A 13,029-nucleotide genomic window follows, 5' to 3' on the forward strand; every position below is an offset into this window, starting at 1 on the left:
ACCATGCATCCTCTTTATCAGATGCCATCATAGGCTGAGTCAACCAGTGTAATATCTCAGGTACAGTAACACCGGTCAGACTCGGCCAGTATTCAGTCAGCATTATCAGATAATTCTAACAAAGCACAGCTTTCAACTTTTATTCTACCTATGAGTTCAGTTTAAATCACCATGGCTACATGAGTTTCGTAACTTTTGGCTCCATCCATCCATCCAGCTAGGAACTCTGTATTCCAGATAGGAATCATGGAGGCCAGTATTGACCATTGTATTTATTACTATTTTTATGACCGTGGTGGCACACTATTGGCAATTTGGGAATGCCAATTAGCCTAACCTGCGTTAATTTGGACTGTGGGAGAAAACCGGAGTACGTGAAGGAAACCCACCAAGCATGAGAGATGTGGCTCCTAAATATTTTGGGTTTAGAAGCCAAAAGTCTCTAAAGATGTATTTTTCAGTCTATGTTATTTTAAAAGTAGCAGCACGTATTGAATGTGTTTATTAATAGTCTTATGTAAAACGCATTACTGAGATTTTACTCTAGTAACAAGAACACATTCAACTAAAAATATGCGATTTGGATTACAATTGAAATTACTGTTCAAGCTGTGCTGAGAGAGGACATTAATCAATATCTTTTGACCAGTCAGATCTGTGAATTTGATAGCTCTGTGTAATAAGTGCATTTAAATCATCTTCCCTTTGCTACGTTAACTATTTTTGCCTCAACCACTGAATGATTTGCACTCAGACTGTCCTGCTGTTTTACACTTCAAAGATGCTTTATGAACTCGGTCTTAGTCCTACACTTTTATAGAGTACAGTTAATGACAGAAAGAGATAGAGAAAGGAGAAAGGGAGAACAAAGTAAGTCCAAGTTCATAAACTACTTTTTGTGATTTAAAACAGCAGGACAGGACCGTCACAACTTTTCTGTTCCCGCTGAGGATCACATGCTTCCAGAATTTCTCTCCCACATCCTGCATGTTTCTAAAGCATCTAATACCTCTTACATATGGATGAGAAATGTATGACTAAACACACACACGCACACACAGACACACGCCTCCTTAACAAAAACAATGCCTTCCCAAGACAAGTTAAACATCAAAACAAACAACTTTACTTAAAATTTTAATAAAATGTTATTTTTTACCTTTTAGGGTAAATCCGTGTGATGCCCCCATCTGTAGCCACAAACCTGGCTAACACTCCTTCTCTGTAAAAACAACAAATATAATAATTATCATATTCCCCTTAACTACGCTGTGAGTCACGTTTTCACTAGTGACTCACTTACATGTGATGTTTGGGTGTCAGATTTGAGTCACTCTGAAAAGCACTGTGCAACCAATTAGGAAAATGACAACCACTAAGCCCTATTAATCACAATGAAATATTCTGGTTTATTTGTTTTTTTTCTGCTTAAGAAGCATATACTTGATATAAATATATACTTGGAAAAAAAACTCCCTGGATTCATCTCTTTATCAGCGTTCCATGTCTGAATGCTGAAATGTTTGCCCACATCTTTTATGTAAAATTGCTCAAGCTCTGCCAGATTGTTGAAAAGCAAAGTCATTCCTGTGTAGGATTTGCAATATGCTTGGGGTCAATGTCCTTTTGGAAAGTGAACCCAACTCCAGTCTTAAGTCTCAGAGGAATTTACGGTAACTTTATATTTAGATTTTTTTCCCCCCTGAACCTTAACCAGTTCTCTTATTGACGAAAACAAATATGTGCATATCCACAACACAACGCTGCTACCATCACCATGCTTCACAGTGGAGTTATTGTTCTTTTAGTGTGTCAGGTGAAAAATGTTTAATTTCTGTCTCATCAGCCTGAAGCAATTATGTCCATGGGTTTTGTTGAGCCTCCTAATGAGATTTGATACATCTGTTTTTCTGACTACTGCATATATGAAATGTTAAGTGTTTAAGATGTTATTATTGTCAAACCATGATTTATGCTTTTGTAGAACTTTGTCTTAATCTTAATAGCTTCTGTTTCATGGACCAGTGTTTTTAAGTAGAGTACACCTATACATGATAATTAATAACATGACTTCTGTTGCCAATTGGTTCCACCAGAATACATTTAGGGTTTTAAAACAGTGAGGGTGAATCACACCACATACTTTTTTTTGTTACAACAATCAGCCATAATATTAAAAACATTACCATTTTAACATTAAAATCACCCTTGTGCCACTGGGGCAGCTCTAGTAATGTGTGGCATGGTTCCACATGGCCTCTGGGGGTGTAATGTGGTGTGTAGCTTCAGGGTTTTGGCAGCAGATCTTTTGGGTGCTGTGGGTTGTGAGGTGGGGCCTCTGTGGAACAGACTGTCTGGCACATCCCTTGGGTCCTTGATTAGACTAGGTACTGAGGAGTTTGGAGGCCAGAATGGTGGCCTTGGGCTCTTTGCCTGCTGGGCTCTGGTGCCTTTCTATCTCGGCCAGCATTGACTTTTCAAAAATTTGTGCTGCACTGTACTGCCTTTCTGTGAGATCGAATCGAATGGGCTGGACTTCGGTCTCTATGGGCATGAGTGAACCTCAGATGCCCATGATCGTGTCACTAGTTTACTGGTTTCAGGTGGTGATCAGTGTTGTTTAGTTCACCTAATAGTGTCTATAATGTTATCTTTGATCTGTGTACATTTGCAAGTATGTAAGCCAGGGGTAGCTCACTGGTTAAGGCATTGGACTACAGTTCGGAAGATCCCAGGTTCAAACCCCACAACCACCAAGTTGCCACTGTTGGGCCCTTGAGCGAGGCCCTCAACTGCTCAGATGTGTAATGAGATAAAAATGTAAGTCGCTCTGGATAAGAGCGTATGCCCAAATGTAAGAAATTTTGGACTTTTCTGACGTACAGTATATTGATTATTCCCTATACATCAATTATTTAATATGGGCTACTCTATTTAAAAGACATTAAACAATCATGTGTAGAATACTTATTTAAGACACTGTATTATTTTATTGCTCCAAATTCAGCTGCATATTGTGGTTTCATCGGTTCCAGATCCATTTGTACAAAATTACAAAAGCTGGGATTAGTTTAAGGTTACTTTAATATCTTAATATTTTTTTTTTACCGATTACTCAAAACATGATGTAGGATTAATTCAGGATTATTTATTTTTTCAGTAGGATTAATGAATTTGCATATCTACAATATGACTGACTTACACACTCTGCTGTGTCCACATCTTCACCAGTTCAGCTGTAAGACCAGCATCAAGTAACAGTCTGTTGAGCAGAGTCACATTACCTGGCAAAGAGTTAGAGGAAAACATTAAAATGTAGTTTGTAAACAAGTTCCTTAATTAATCCATCCTCACACCTAGGAGCAAATTAATGTAGCAAATCCACCTACTGACTTTGTTTTAGGAAATGGGAGAAAACTGATGAGTCCTCAGGGAACTTACTCAGACTCAGGTAGAACATGTTAAATTTCCTTCAGGAAAGTTACCTATAGCAGTGAGGTCTGTAAGGGTTTATTCTGTTATTGCACTGCTCTAACTAAATATGTAATTTGTACATTTTATGCTTTTTGATAAATAGGGTATGTTTGATTTACAGACACAGATAAAAGGCTAAGCAGATTTCATTTACTCTGGCCTCCCATTTGTCTTTTATGGACACAGAGCAATATTCCACATATTAAATAATAATAATAATAATAATAATAATAATAATAATAATAATAATAATAATAATAATAAATCATGTTTGGACGGAACTAAAAGTGTAATGCTCAGAAGAATAAAAAGCTAATGTCTGTGTTGTGTATGAGGTAGCAGAAACCCAAGTCAGTATAAGCAATGATTCTCTAGAAGCTGAGCAAGAGGGTAATAGAGACAGTAATGACAAACCAGACCAGACTAATCAATCACAAAGGTTAATTTCAATCAGTGCACTCCAGGGTCACCTTCACAGTGAGCAAGAAACACAGTGACATCACTTGAGTGGGAAAGCACCTGAGTAAGCAACTATAAGTAAAAGGACACTCATCTCCAACAGCATGAGATCATCATCGATTTACCTACTTCAGGGACGTAAAAATGTAACGGAGCTTTGATAATGATTTCAGAGAGAGCTTATGTAAAGGTTGACGTGATCTAAACATCAAGGAGTTTTTTTTTTTTTTTTTACAAAAAATACATCGCTGTAATCCTTTTTGACTTTAATACAACTTATTTGGATCTACAGCATGTACTTGGTACGGATCTTTAACTCTGACCACTTTCCTGAACCCTGCTGAATAAAAACCACAACATACTAACACTACAATAAATTACTGTGTCGCCAGGGTGATACTGTGTTCAGGGTGTTACTGTTTATTTCTTGTCTATCATTTACATATCTATCAGGCAAAAAGTATGCACTTACACATTGGGTCACTGGGTGTTCTCTTGTCCATGTACTCGTTGACGTCCATAACGAACTGAGTGTTGTTGGTGGAGCTTTTCAAGTCCTGGCAATATTCCCTACACAAAGTCATCACAAGTTTATCCAACACAAACTACGGCAAAAGCAAATTAGAAAAGTACAATTAGAAAAGATAAATAGATGCACTGCAAGCATAAATCAAATTTATGTTCATTGATGGTGCAATATAAAGTCTGGACTGTGTACTGTGAGTAAAACTTATTTCAATGTTAGGAAACGAGCACAGCTAAAGATATGCATACCTTTATAAGCCTTTAAACACCAATTCAGCCCGGATAAACCCAACACTGCTACACCTTTTGCCTTGTGTGTGGCTGTGTATACGAGAAAAAAAAAGGGAAGAGAGAAACCTACCTGGGTGCTACAAAGGTGTAGCCGTACTCCTCAAATTTCTCTATTTGCAGAGTATCTAAGACTGTAGAAAAAGAGATGAGGCTGGTCAGAACTTAAACTTTCCTGGCAAATATCCAGCATCAAAAATCACAGGCTAATGCAATATCCAGAAGATATCCATAGATAAATCAAGGCAAAATTGGAATTTACTGTATATGGAAAGACATATATATATATTTTTACATATTGGACATAATTAATAGTACTATAAATGTGAAGAATGCTCTCAGGCATGCACATTCCTTATCATGCCATAAGGCTCATGTAGTGGATAAGTGAGACATGCAAACATGTGGAAAGATAAAAAGGTGAAGAAAAAAAGAGGAAGAGACAGACAAGAGGTAATGAGTGTACTTGCCCTTGTGCCCTACAGTGTAAATCCCACAGGTTACCCAGGAGAGAGAAAGACAGAGTTATGAACCAACCAGTACTGTGAACACAATATTTCATCACATCATTGCATATAAAGCTTGGGGACATGACAGACGAGTTCTTCTAAAGCCCAACAACTGGCTTTCAAATAAAGAGGGTGTAAAGTTCCAGCTGGAGGGAGATGAGCAACGACAAAGTGTGTAATCCCTTCTTTCAACACGAATAGCAACAAAGCGTATGGCGTAAAGACAGCACCCAGAAATAACCAGACGGCATCAAAAAAGGGGAAAAAGCCTTACGCTGCACATTATTAAGGTCAAGTTCTAGACAAAGGAATACTTTAGACAGTATTTTTAGTAACTTGATACAACTATGACATGTAGCTGCTTTCTGTAACTTCTGTAATTAACCCTGGCAAGAATTACTACTAAAAAAATGTCCCCTTCTAAAGTGTTGACTGATTATGGCTCAGTGGATAGGGTTTTGGTTACTGAGGGAAAACTCTTGTGGTAAAAGGGCAGCGCTGCCAAGTGCATGGGTTTCCAACAGGACTGACTACTTTTTTAACTCAGTTAATTTTTTTACATTGTGTATTAAGCATATAATTTGACGGAATAGGCATATACATTGATGTATTGGGCGTATACAGTAAATTGATATTGTCACAAAACATATAAAAATATAAATGCAGTAGGTCTTTATTGAAAAACAATCTGATAAGGAACACAACCTGAGACACAAATAGGAACGCATATTCATTTGGATTACCAGATTGTGAAATTATGACTTATTAAAATATTTTACAATCATTTTGATTTGTTGGTGTAGGTTTATTTATTTATTTATTTATTTATGGTAGTAGGATATTTGCATATAGTATCACGGATTTTAACATTTGTAAGTGAAATATGCTTGTTTGTTTACAAATATTAATGCCAGATTTATTGCTTAATGTGGGCATTGCTTAGTGTATTGATTTAACAAGTTGAATAAAATGTTTTATTTATGAGAAACACATTTTCATTTGGCATTTACTAGTTAAATGTTGCTGGATGACAACTTGACTTTCTTTCTAGGAAAACTTAGTTGATTTCTTTAAAAATATATAATTAAATACTAATTCAATGTATTATTATGAAATATATTTTATTGTCCATTGTTTTTTTTTTTTTGTTTTTAATAGGCCATTGGGCTGCTTTGGTCACCCAGTCCTGGCAATGCCTGTTTTTTATTATTAATTGGTATTAGTGATTATTATGAACAGACGATTATCATTGCTTTATGTACAGCCAGTTTTTCAACCGGGTTCCTGCTTCTACAGCTAGCCTTGGGCCTTGGGTCACTTCCCATTGTGTTTTGTCTTGCTTTACCATCTGTACCTTTTCCTTATTACACTCAGGTTGATACAGTAGGGGTAAAACTCACCTAGCTTTGCCATTGCTTTGTAAGTCTGACCAGTTGTATGTTCCTTACCTTATAGCAAGACTAGGAATGGTCTAACAGCACAATAAAGAAGTTTTCAATATGAAAAAAAAGGCCTTGTTCCAAAAACATTGATTTGCTAACGAATTAATCAAAGGAAACAGGGACGTGCTTTATTTTATAACTGATGAATATCACTAAACCATTGGTCCATGACCGGACTATTTTTAATGCTATGGTAACAGGTTTAGGTTAAAGGTAAGGATGCAAAAGTTGCTAACATTTTTTAAACATTTTGTAGCGACATATTTTAAACATTTGATAATAAAGTTAAACAACTGTCATTAGACAGCTACAAATGTGTTTTGTGTAAATGAATGTCAGTGGTTCTTTCTCATATTCCTGTATTCTCCTACATATTCATATTGTATTCAGACTATTCCTATTTTCTAAAGGTTATTTTCACATGATCATATATGCTTAAAGCTAGGACTGGCTTCAAAATGCCCTCAATGCTACTCTTTCATCACAGTACTAAGCTTAATGGGTTCATGATTTTATAAGTCCTATAATCAGACAACACATAATGACAAGATTATGCCCTCCCTGCATAATATTACAGGATTCACCTGAGCTATTAGACATGTTTATAATGTTTTGCCCAGCAGGGGTATATACAGTACTGTAGGTGTATGTATACACTATATTGCATTAGTGTTGCTACTCTTAAAAGTGCTGTTTGTGCTCTTACTACTTTTTTCTATATTTGCCTACAAACAAAGCAACATAACAAGCCTAGCAATGTAATTCGCTGTAATACTAGAATATGCTCGGGCACTTGAACAAAAAGAGAAACAAAGCTCATGAGAACAGTGCTCATGAGAAACAATGTTTTGTGTTCACAATGCTTTCTGTTCGGCATGCTCTTCTCATCACTCTGCACAACTCTCTGGAGCCAAACATCTCTTGGCGAGCATGTCTAAGCTTCACTTTTTCTTTCAACTCAGCTAAGGAGCCCCCTGGAGCTCACTGAGGATTCATTCAGGCTTTTAATCAATCCAGGAGATCTGTAGAGTACAACAAAGCCTAAGAGCAAACACACGAAGACATGACCCATTCTACACCCTCTGCGCCATCTTCACCTGGGGCTTTACAACATAATAAATATTTGCTTGACTGAATTACAGCAAAGGAGAGAAAGAGAGATAGGCAGAGTGACAGAGACAGAAGGAGACAGCGCTCATCCATGCACATCTGCAACACACTCCTGAAACATTAATCACAGATGCAAACTTGCTCTTGAATGGCTGGAGATGTTTAAATTTGGGTCATACACATACTCATTCAAAAGTTCAAATATTTCATAGAAATATTGGTATTCCATCTGTGATTATGTGTACATTTGAAATGCAGAACACATTTATTGACAAGCATTTCACCTCTTCCCAACCGACTCAGCTCAATCTGTTGAATCTAAAATGTTTCCACTTTAAAATGTCGTATAGAGGATATCCACCTCTTAATAGGCCAGTCTCTATTTAGACTTATTTGATTATCCCACCTATCTTCATTCATCTTCTATACTGCATATCCTGCATACACTGGATTCGGCAGTGGTGGCTCAAGCGGTTACTAATCCGAAGGTTAGGGGTTCAAGCCCCACCACAACCAAGTTACCTTGACCAAGACCCTTAATCCTATCTGCTCCTGGGGAGATTTATCCTGGCTGACCCTGGGCCCTGGCCCTAGCTTCCTAACTGGGATATGTGAAAAAATAATTTCATTGTGCTACATGTGAAAAAAAAAAAAAAAAACATATATACTGTGTATATATGGTGTATATTGGGAGGTATGGCGTCCCTGCTATAAAGTATCCCTTCTGTAAACTGCAATGGATCTCCTACTAAGTCTAAGTCATAATCCTCAGTTCATTTTAACGTGACATATACAGTACACAAACAGATGAGCTGGCTAGATTTCCCAAAGCACCATGTGAAATGCATCCCTTTGCAATCACCTTTGCTATCCGCTCAGGTGGGAGATGTTGTCAGTTGTGATCAATATAGAAGGCATAGAAAATCAAGCCAATGCAGGCAATCACATGGCACTGAGCACACTCTAACATTAGAATTCACTGAACCATTAGAAAAAGAGGTAAAACAATTTGTACTATACTGTACATAAAGATATCTGGCTCCACAATGAACAATCACAATTATCAATTAATTGATTGGAGAAGTCTGTCTGCCTGTTGGATATGACCTCTGCATACAGATGTCACTTTTTCCCGTTGTGCCTGTTGTCTGTACTACATTTACTGTACCAGAGTTGAGACCTGGGTGGTGATGTTGGACCATTGTATCATCCATCTATCTGTTGTGTTTTGATCGTAGCACCATGCTGATGGGGCACTGCTCATAAGAGAACCCATTCCATTACAAGCGCATTGCACCTTAAGCAATCTAGAACCTGTGCCATAACTTTGTTTTTATGTAACAAAGTTTGTTTATAACATAATGAAAATTATAGGGGAAAAAAAAAAAACACCTCAACTAAGATTGCCCATGTACTTCGGAACTAAAGTCAAGTGGCTGTTTACCGTCATTAAACAGCTGGTACTAAGAGGAAGAGCAGAGGGGTGATAGTCAAAAACCACTACATGTAAGCACTGATACTCACACATGGCTTGCTTTATGTCTCCTAGGTTTGCTTGAATGTAGTGCATGTTGTACTCAGGCAAAACCAAGGCCAAACTATAGAACACACACACACACACACACACACACACACACACACACACACACACACACACACACATACAGGTACACAGGATATAGAGATCATTAAAGGGAAATTCAGATTTTTCCAATTTGTTCGCATAATTTGCTTGTTGTAAAGAAAACAATTGTTCTAAATGTCTGATAAAAAAAATCTACCATGCTACTGATAATACTATATATATATATATATATTTTTTTTTTTTTTTTTTTTTTTGATAAAGCCTTCATGCCTTTAAAAGGCACCCCAGCACGTTATTGCACAAAATAGTTACAAAATGCATTGTGGTTGCCTTAGAAGATATTTTATGATATAACATACAGATGTGCATCCTGGCACAGATTCTAGAAATCTCTGCAAGTGTTTTGGGTGGATGAACACAATTCTTCCAACAGATATCCACTCAAAGTTTTTAAGAAGTTCGTCATTCTATGTAGATACCTACTACAGTTTTTTTTTTTAAATTAGAGACAGTCTAGAAAACTACGAACCCTATAAAGAATTCCTTTTTATAAAAATATAATATAATATAATGTGTTTCTCTAATAAAATATATTTAGCTGAGTTTAAAATCTTGAGGGATTTGCCCAATATTAAACTCTGCTGTGGTGCATTATTTACTGTAGTATATTACCTACTGTAAGTAGTTTGGATATTTAACAACTACACACAGATTATATAGAGTGCTAGATAAGTTTCTTGCATGTTTAGATTTTGCTTGATCATCCTTTTTTTTTTTTTTTTCTTTATTCATTATTCTTTCAGTTTATACTGTAGTTCAGTCATAAAATTTTTTTGGAACATTAGTATCAAAGAAAACCATTTTACTGTCATTTTAATATTACGAACATATATATTATGTGGTTTCTCCGACTGTTTGGTTAACAAACTACATATGACTGCACTCTATGACAATAGGGAAAAAAAAGCTGAATTTGAAGTTTCCAAGCCCTGACCAAAACACTCATCAATTCTCCATGTTTGCTTCTGAACAAGCAAATTATGCTGTTAAATGTTGAAAAATCGATGTAATTGCCCTTTAAGTTTACAAATCAATGTTGATGTGGAGACAAATGGGCTTAACAAGCAAAAACGCGCTGAATCTCCAAAGAAGTCTTGTTTGAAAATACCTGTAGTCTGTGCCATTGACTGGTACCCATGTGTAAGTCCTCACTCCTCGGTCAATGTATCTCTGACAGCAAATAGAGAAAAAACAAACAAGAAAACGGAAATAAAGAAGTAAATGCGAAAAAAAAACAAAAAAACATAGACATTCGCATGATAGGGCTAAAGTTGCTGGAACATCTGCCCATTTACCCTTTTTTGGTTGAGCTGTTTTGAATGAATAAATAAATCTCCACATTTCCCCCTGACCACTGCACAGCGCGTCATGTTTGAATTATGTTTATTTAAAATATAATAATTAAGCTCTCATCACATGCACTAGTCTTAACTAGCTAGCTGGCTAACATGCAGGCAACTACTGTATAATCCCAAGTTTTAAAAGAAAGCTAGTCTTAGCTAAAAATGAATTAACATCCTAATGTAAAATAACACATATGACATTAGGTAGTGGGTGGATGGATAGATGGATGGGTAGATGAATGGATGGATAGATCCCAAAGGTTTTATTTAACCACAACAATGACCGTCAACTGTAAGGTCAGCTGTTCTGAAACGGTTCTTGCAGTAACAGAATTGTCAAGTGAATTTGCAAAACCCATCAAGCACCATGTGAAACTGGCTCTCATGAAGACTATTTCAGGAAAGCAAGACCAAAACTTACCCCTGCTGCAGATAAGAAGTTAATTTAGTGTTATTTAGCCAAATAATAAACAGCACCTCGGATTAGAGCCCTTATGAAGCTTTATAGAGCATAAGTAGCAGACACATCTCAATATCAACTGTTCAAAGAAGATTATTGCGCCTTTTGGATGCCTTTAGCATTGCTTTACAATGTAAAATGTAGTAAAGAAAATCATGGAATTAGCAGGTCTGTCCAAACTTTTGACTGGTAGTCTATACAATATCAATTTAGCTTTTCATAGCTTCTGGTGTCTGTAATAAGTAATTAAATGAAGGAGCTTTGTGTCATGTTGAAATGTTGTAATCGTGTTCAGGGACGTTATTTTTTAAAGTAACTAATTACATTACAATATTATTGTCATTAAAAAGTAATCAGTTACATTACAGCGTTACTTTCTGATAAAAGTAACTAGTTCGAGTCCTTTTCCATTGCAGAAAATAAAAACTCCTTTGTGATTCCTCATGCATGTTGTTTTAGTCAAGACCTTTATTATTATTCTACCATCATCACTCAGCAAAGTTTGACCCTTAATCTACTACTAATACAGTACCCCTATCTCACCTACGCGGTTTTGCGCATTGTCCGTAAGTACGGTTCATCATACTTCACCCCGAGTTTTGGCGCTGTGATCTATATCTGCATATTATATATGTGTTATCTGCAATTTTTTGTTTTATCGGTTTAAATTTTAAAACGAATTAAACTTGAAAATGATTTTTGGTTTATTAAATGACCAGATGGAATTTGATGCGTAATATTAAACATTAGAGGTTGGGTGTGAGAGTGTTGATCTTAACATACCTCATCTTGAGATTTGACCAGTGTTTCAATCTTCCTCTCACCAGGAACCCTGTCAATCATATCAGTTCTTATCTAAAATAAATAAAAGACATGCCAAGTTAAAAAACATCTCTTAGTTACAGTACAGATAAATTTGTTCTGGAGTGATTTTGTGCATTTACTGTAAATGTGTATTTTAAAGAATTGGCAATATCATTTCCAGGCTGAAAATATTGGACTGTTTCTCTTAATACAGAAGAACGCCCACATACTACAGTACAGTACATATCACCCACATCAAAACCACTGAAGAGCCAAAAGCAGCAGTACTACTCTGATTTTTATAAGCTTTTAATTTAACCTCCTGAGACATAGACTCTACTGCTGTGTACACTGCATTATCTTCACACTGTTTCTCTTTATTCTCTTTTAGCTGGGAGAAAATATCATGTATTCATATAAGGACTTTAGGGACTAAAGATATTAAATAGTCACATCTGACCAGCTCTAGTGTATAGGGTGTGCAATAATGTATATCTACTGAATAGTCTGCTACTTTATTCATCCGGGAACTCAATTAATCAATTAATCCACACTCTTACTGGCAAGTCTTTAGAATAACTATCGACTTGGTAAGTGTTTCTGTCTGCATATATGTGTGTGTATATGTCCATGTATGTGTGTGCGTATGTGTCTACCTTGACTTTAATATCATTTTCCAGCTCAGCATCCAGAAAGTCCAGAGTAACAGGTTCCTGAAATTTTGGATTCTAACAAAAAATGACAACCAGATTAATAACAGATCTGCAGACTGAGCTAATTCAGAATGAAGCATAAATGTAAAGTGACTGCTGTACAATTATAGACCGTAACCTTTTCACAGACATTTAGACAGTCATTCCGTCCCAGATTCAGTGATATCTGCTACCATTCCATTTAAAAAAAGAGAAACTTTGTATATAGCATTTTGTTCTAGAATATTAAAATATGTCCTGCTGTAATAGAGGACCAG

General features: G+C 36.3%; 1 protein-coding gene across 2 annotated transcripts in view; it reads right to left on the reverse strand.

Moving 5' to 3' along the window:
• LOC128527775 (voltage-dependent calcium channel subunit alpha-2/delta-1) overlaps nucleotides 1-13,029 on the reverse strand; it is a 132,601-nt gene that overhangs the window by 21,132 nt on the left and 98,440 nt on the right. For both annotated transcript variants that reach the window (XM_053500348.1, XM_053500349.1), the window contains exons 19-26: nucleotides 12,716-12,787; nucleotides 12,039-12,110; nucleotides 10,561-10,622; nucleotides 9,332-9,405; nucleotides 4,820-4,880; nucleotides 4,406-4,503; nucleotides 3,203-3,284; nucleotides 1,160-1,222 (exon numbers count right to left, since the gene is read on the reverse strand). In XM_053500348.1, the coding sequence (XP_053356323.1) occupies nucleotides 1,160-1,222; nucleotides 3,203-3,284; nucleotides 4,406-4,503; nucleotides 4,820-4,880; nucleotides 9,332-9,405; nucleotides 10,561-10,622; nucleotides 12,039-12,110; nucleotides 12,716-12,787 (584 nt within the window). The remainder of the gene's footprint in view (nucleotides 1-1,159; nucleotides 1,223-3,202; nucleotides 3,285-4,405; nucleotides 4,504-4,819; nucleotides 4,881-9,331; nucleotides 9,406-10,560; nucleotides 10,623-12,038; nucleotides 12,111-12,715; nucleotides 12,788-13,029) is intronic.

This window comes from Clarias gariepinus, chromosome 7 (genome assembly GCF_024256425.1).
Source record: "Clarias gariepinus isolate MV-2021 ecotype Netherlands chromosome 7, CGAR_prim_01v2, whole genome shotgun sequence".
In the NCBI taxonomy this organism is placed as follows: domain Eukaryota; kingdom Metazoa; phylum Chordata; class Actinopteri; order Siluriformes; family Clariidae; genus Clarias; species Clarias gariepinus.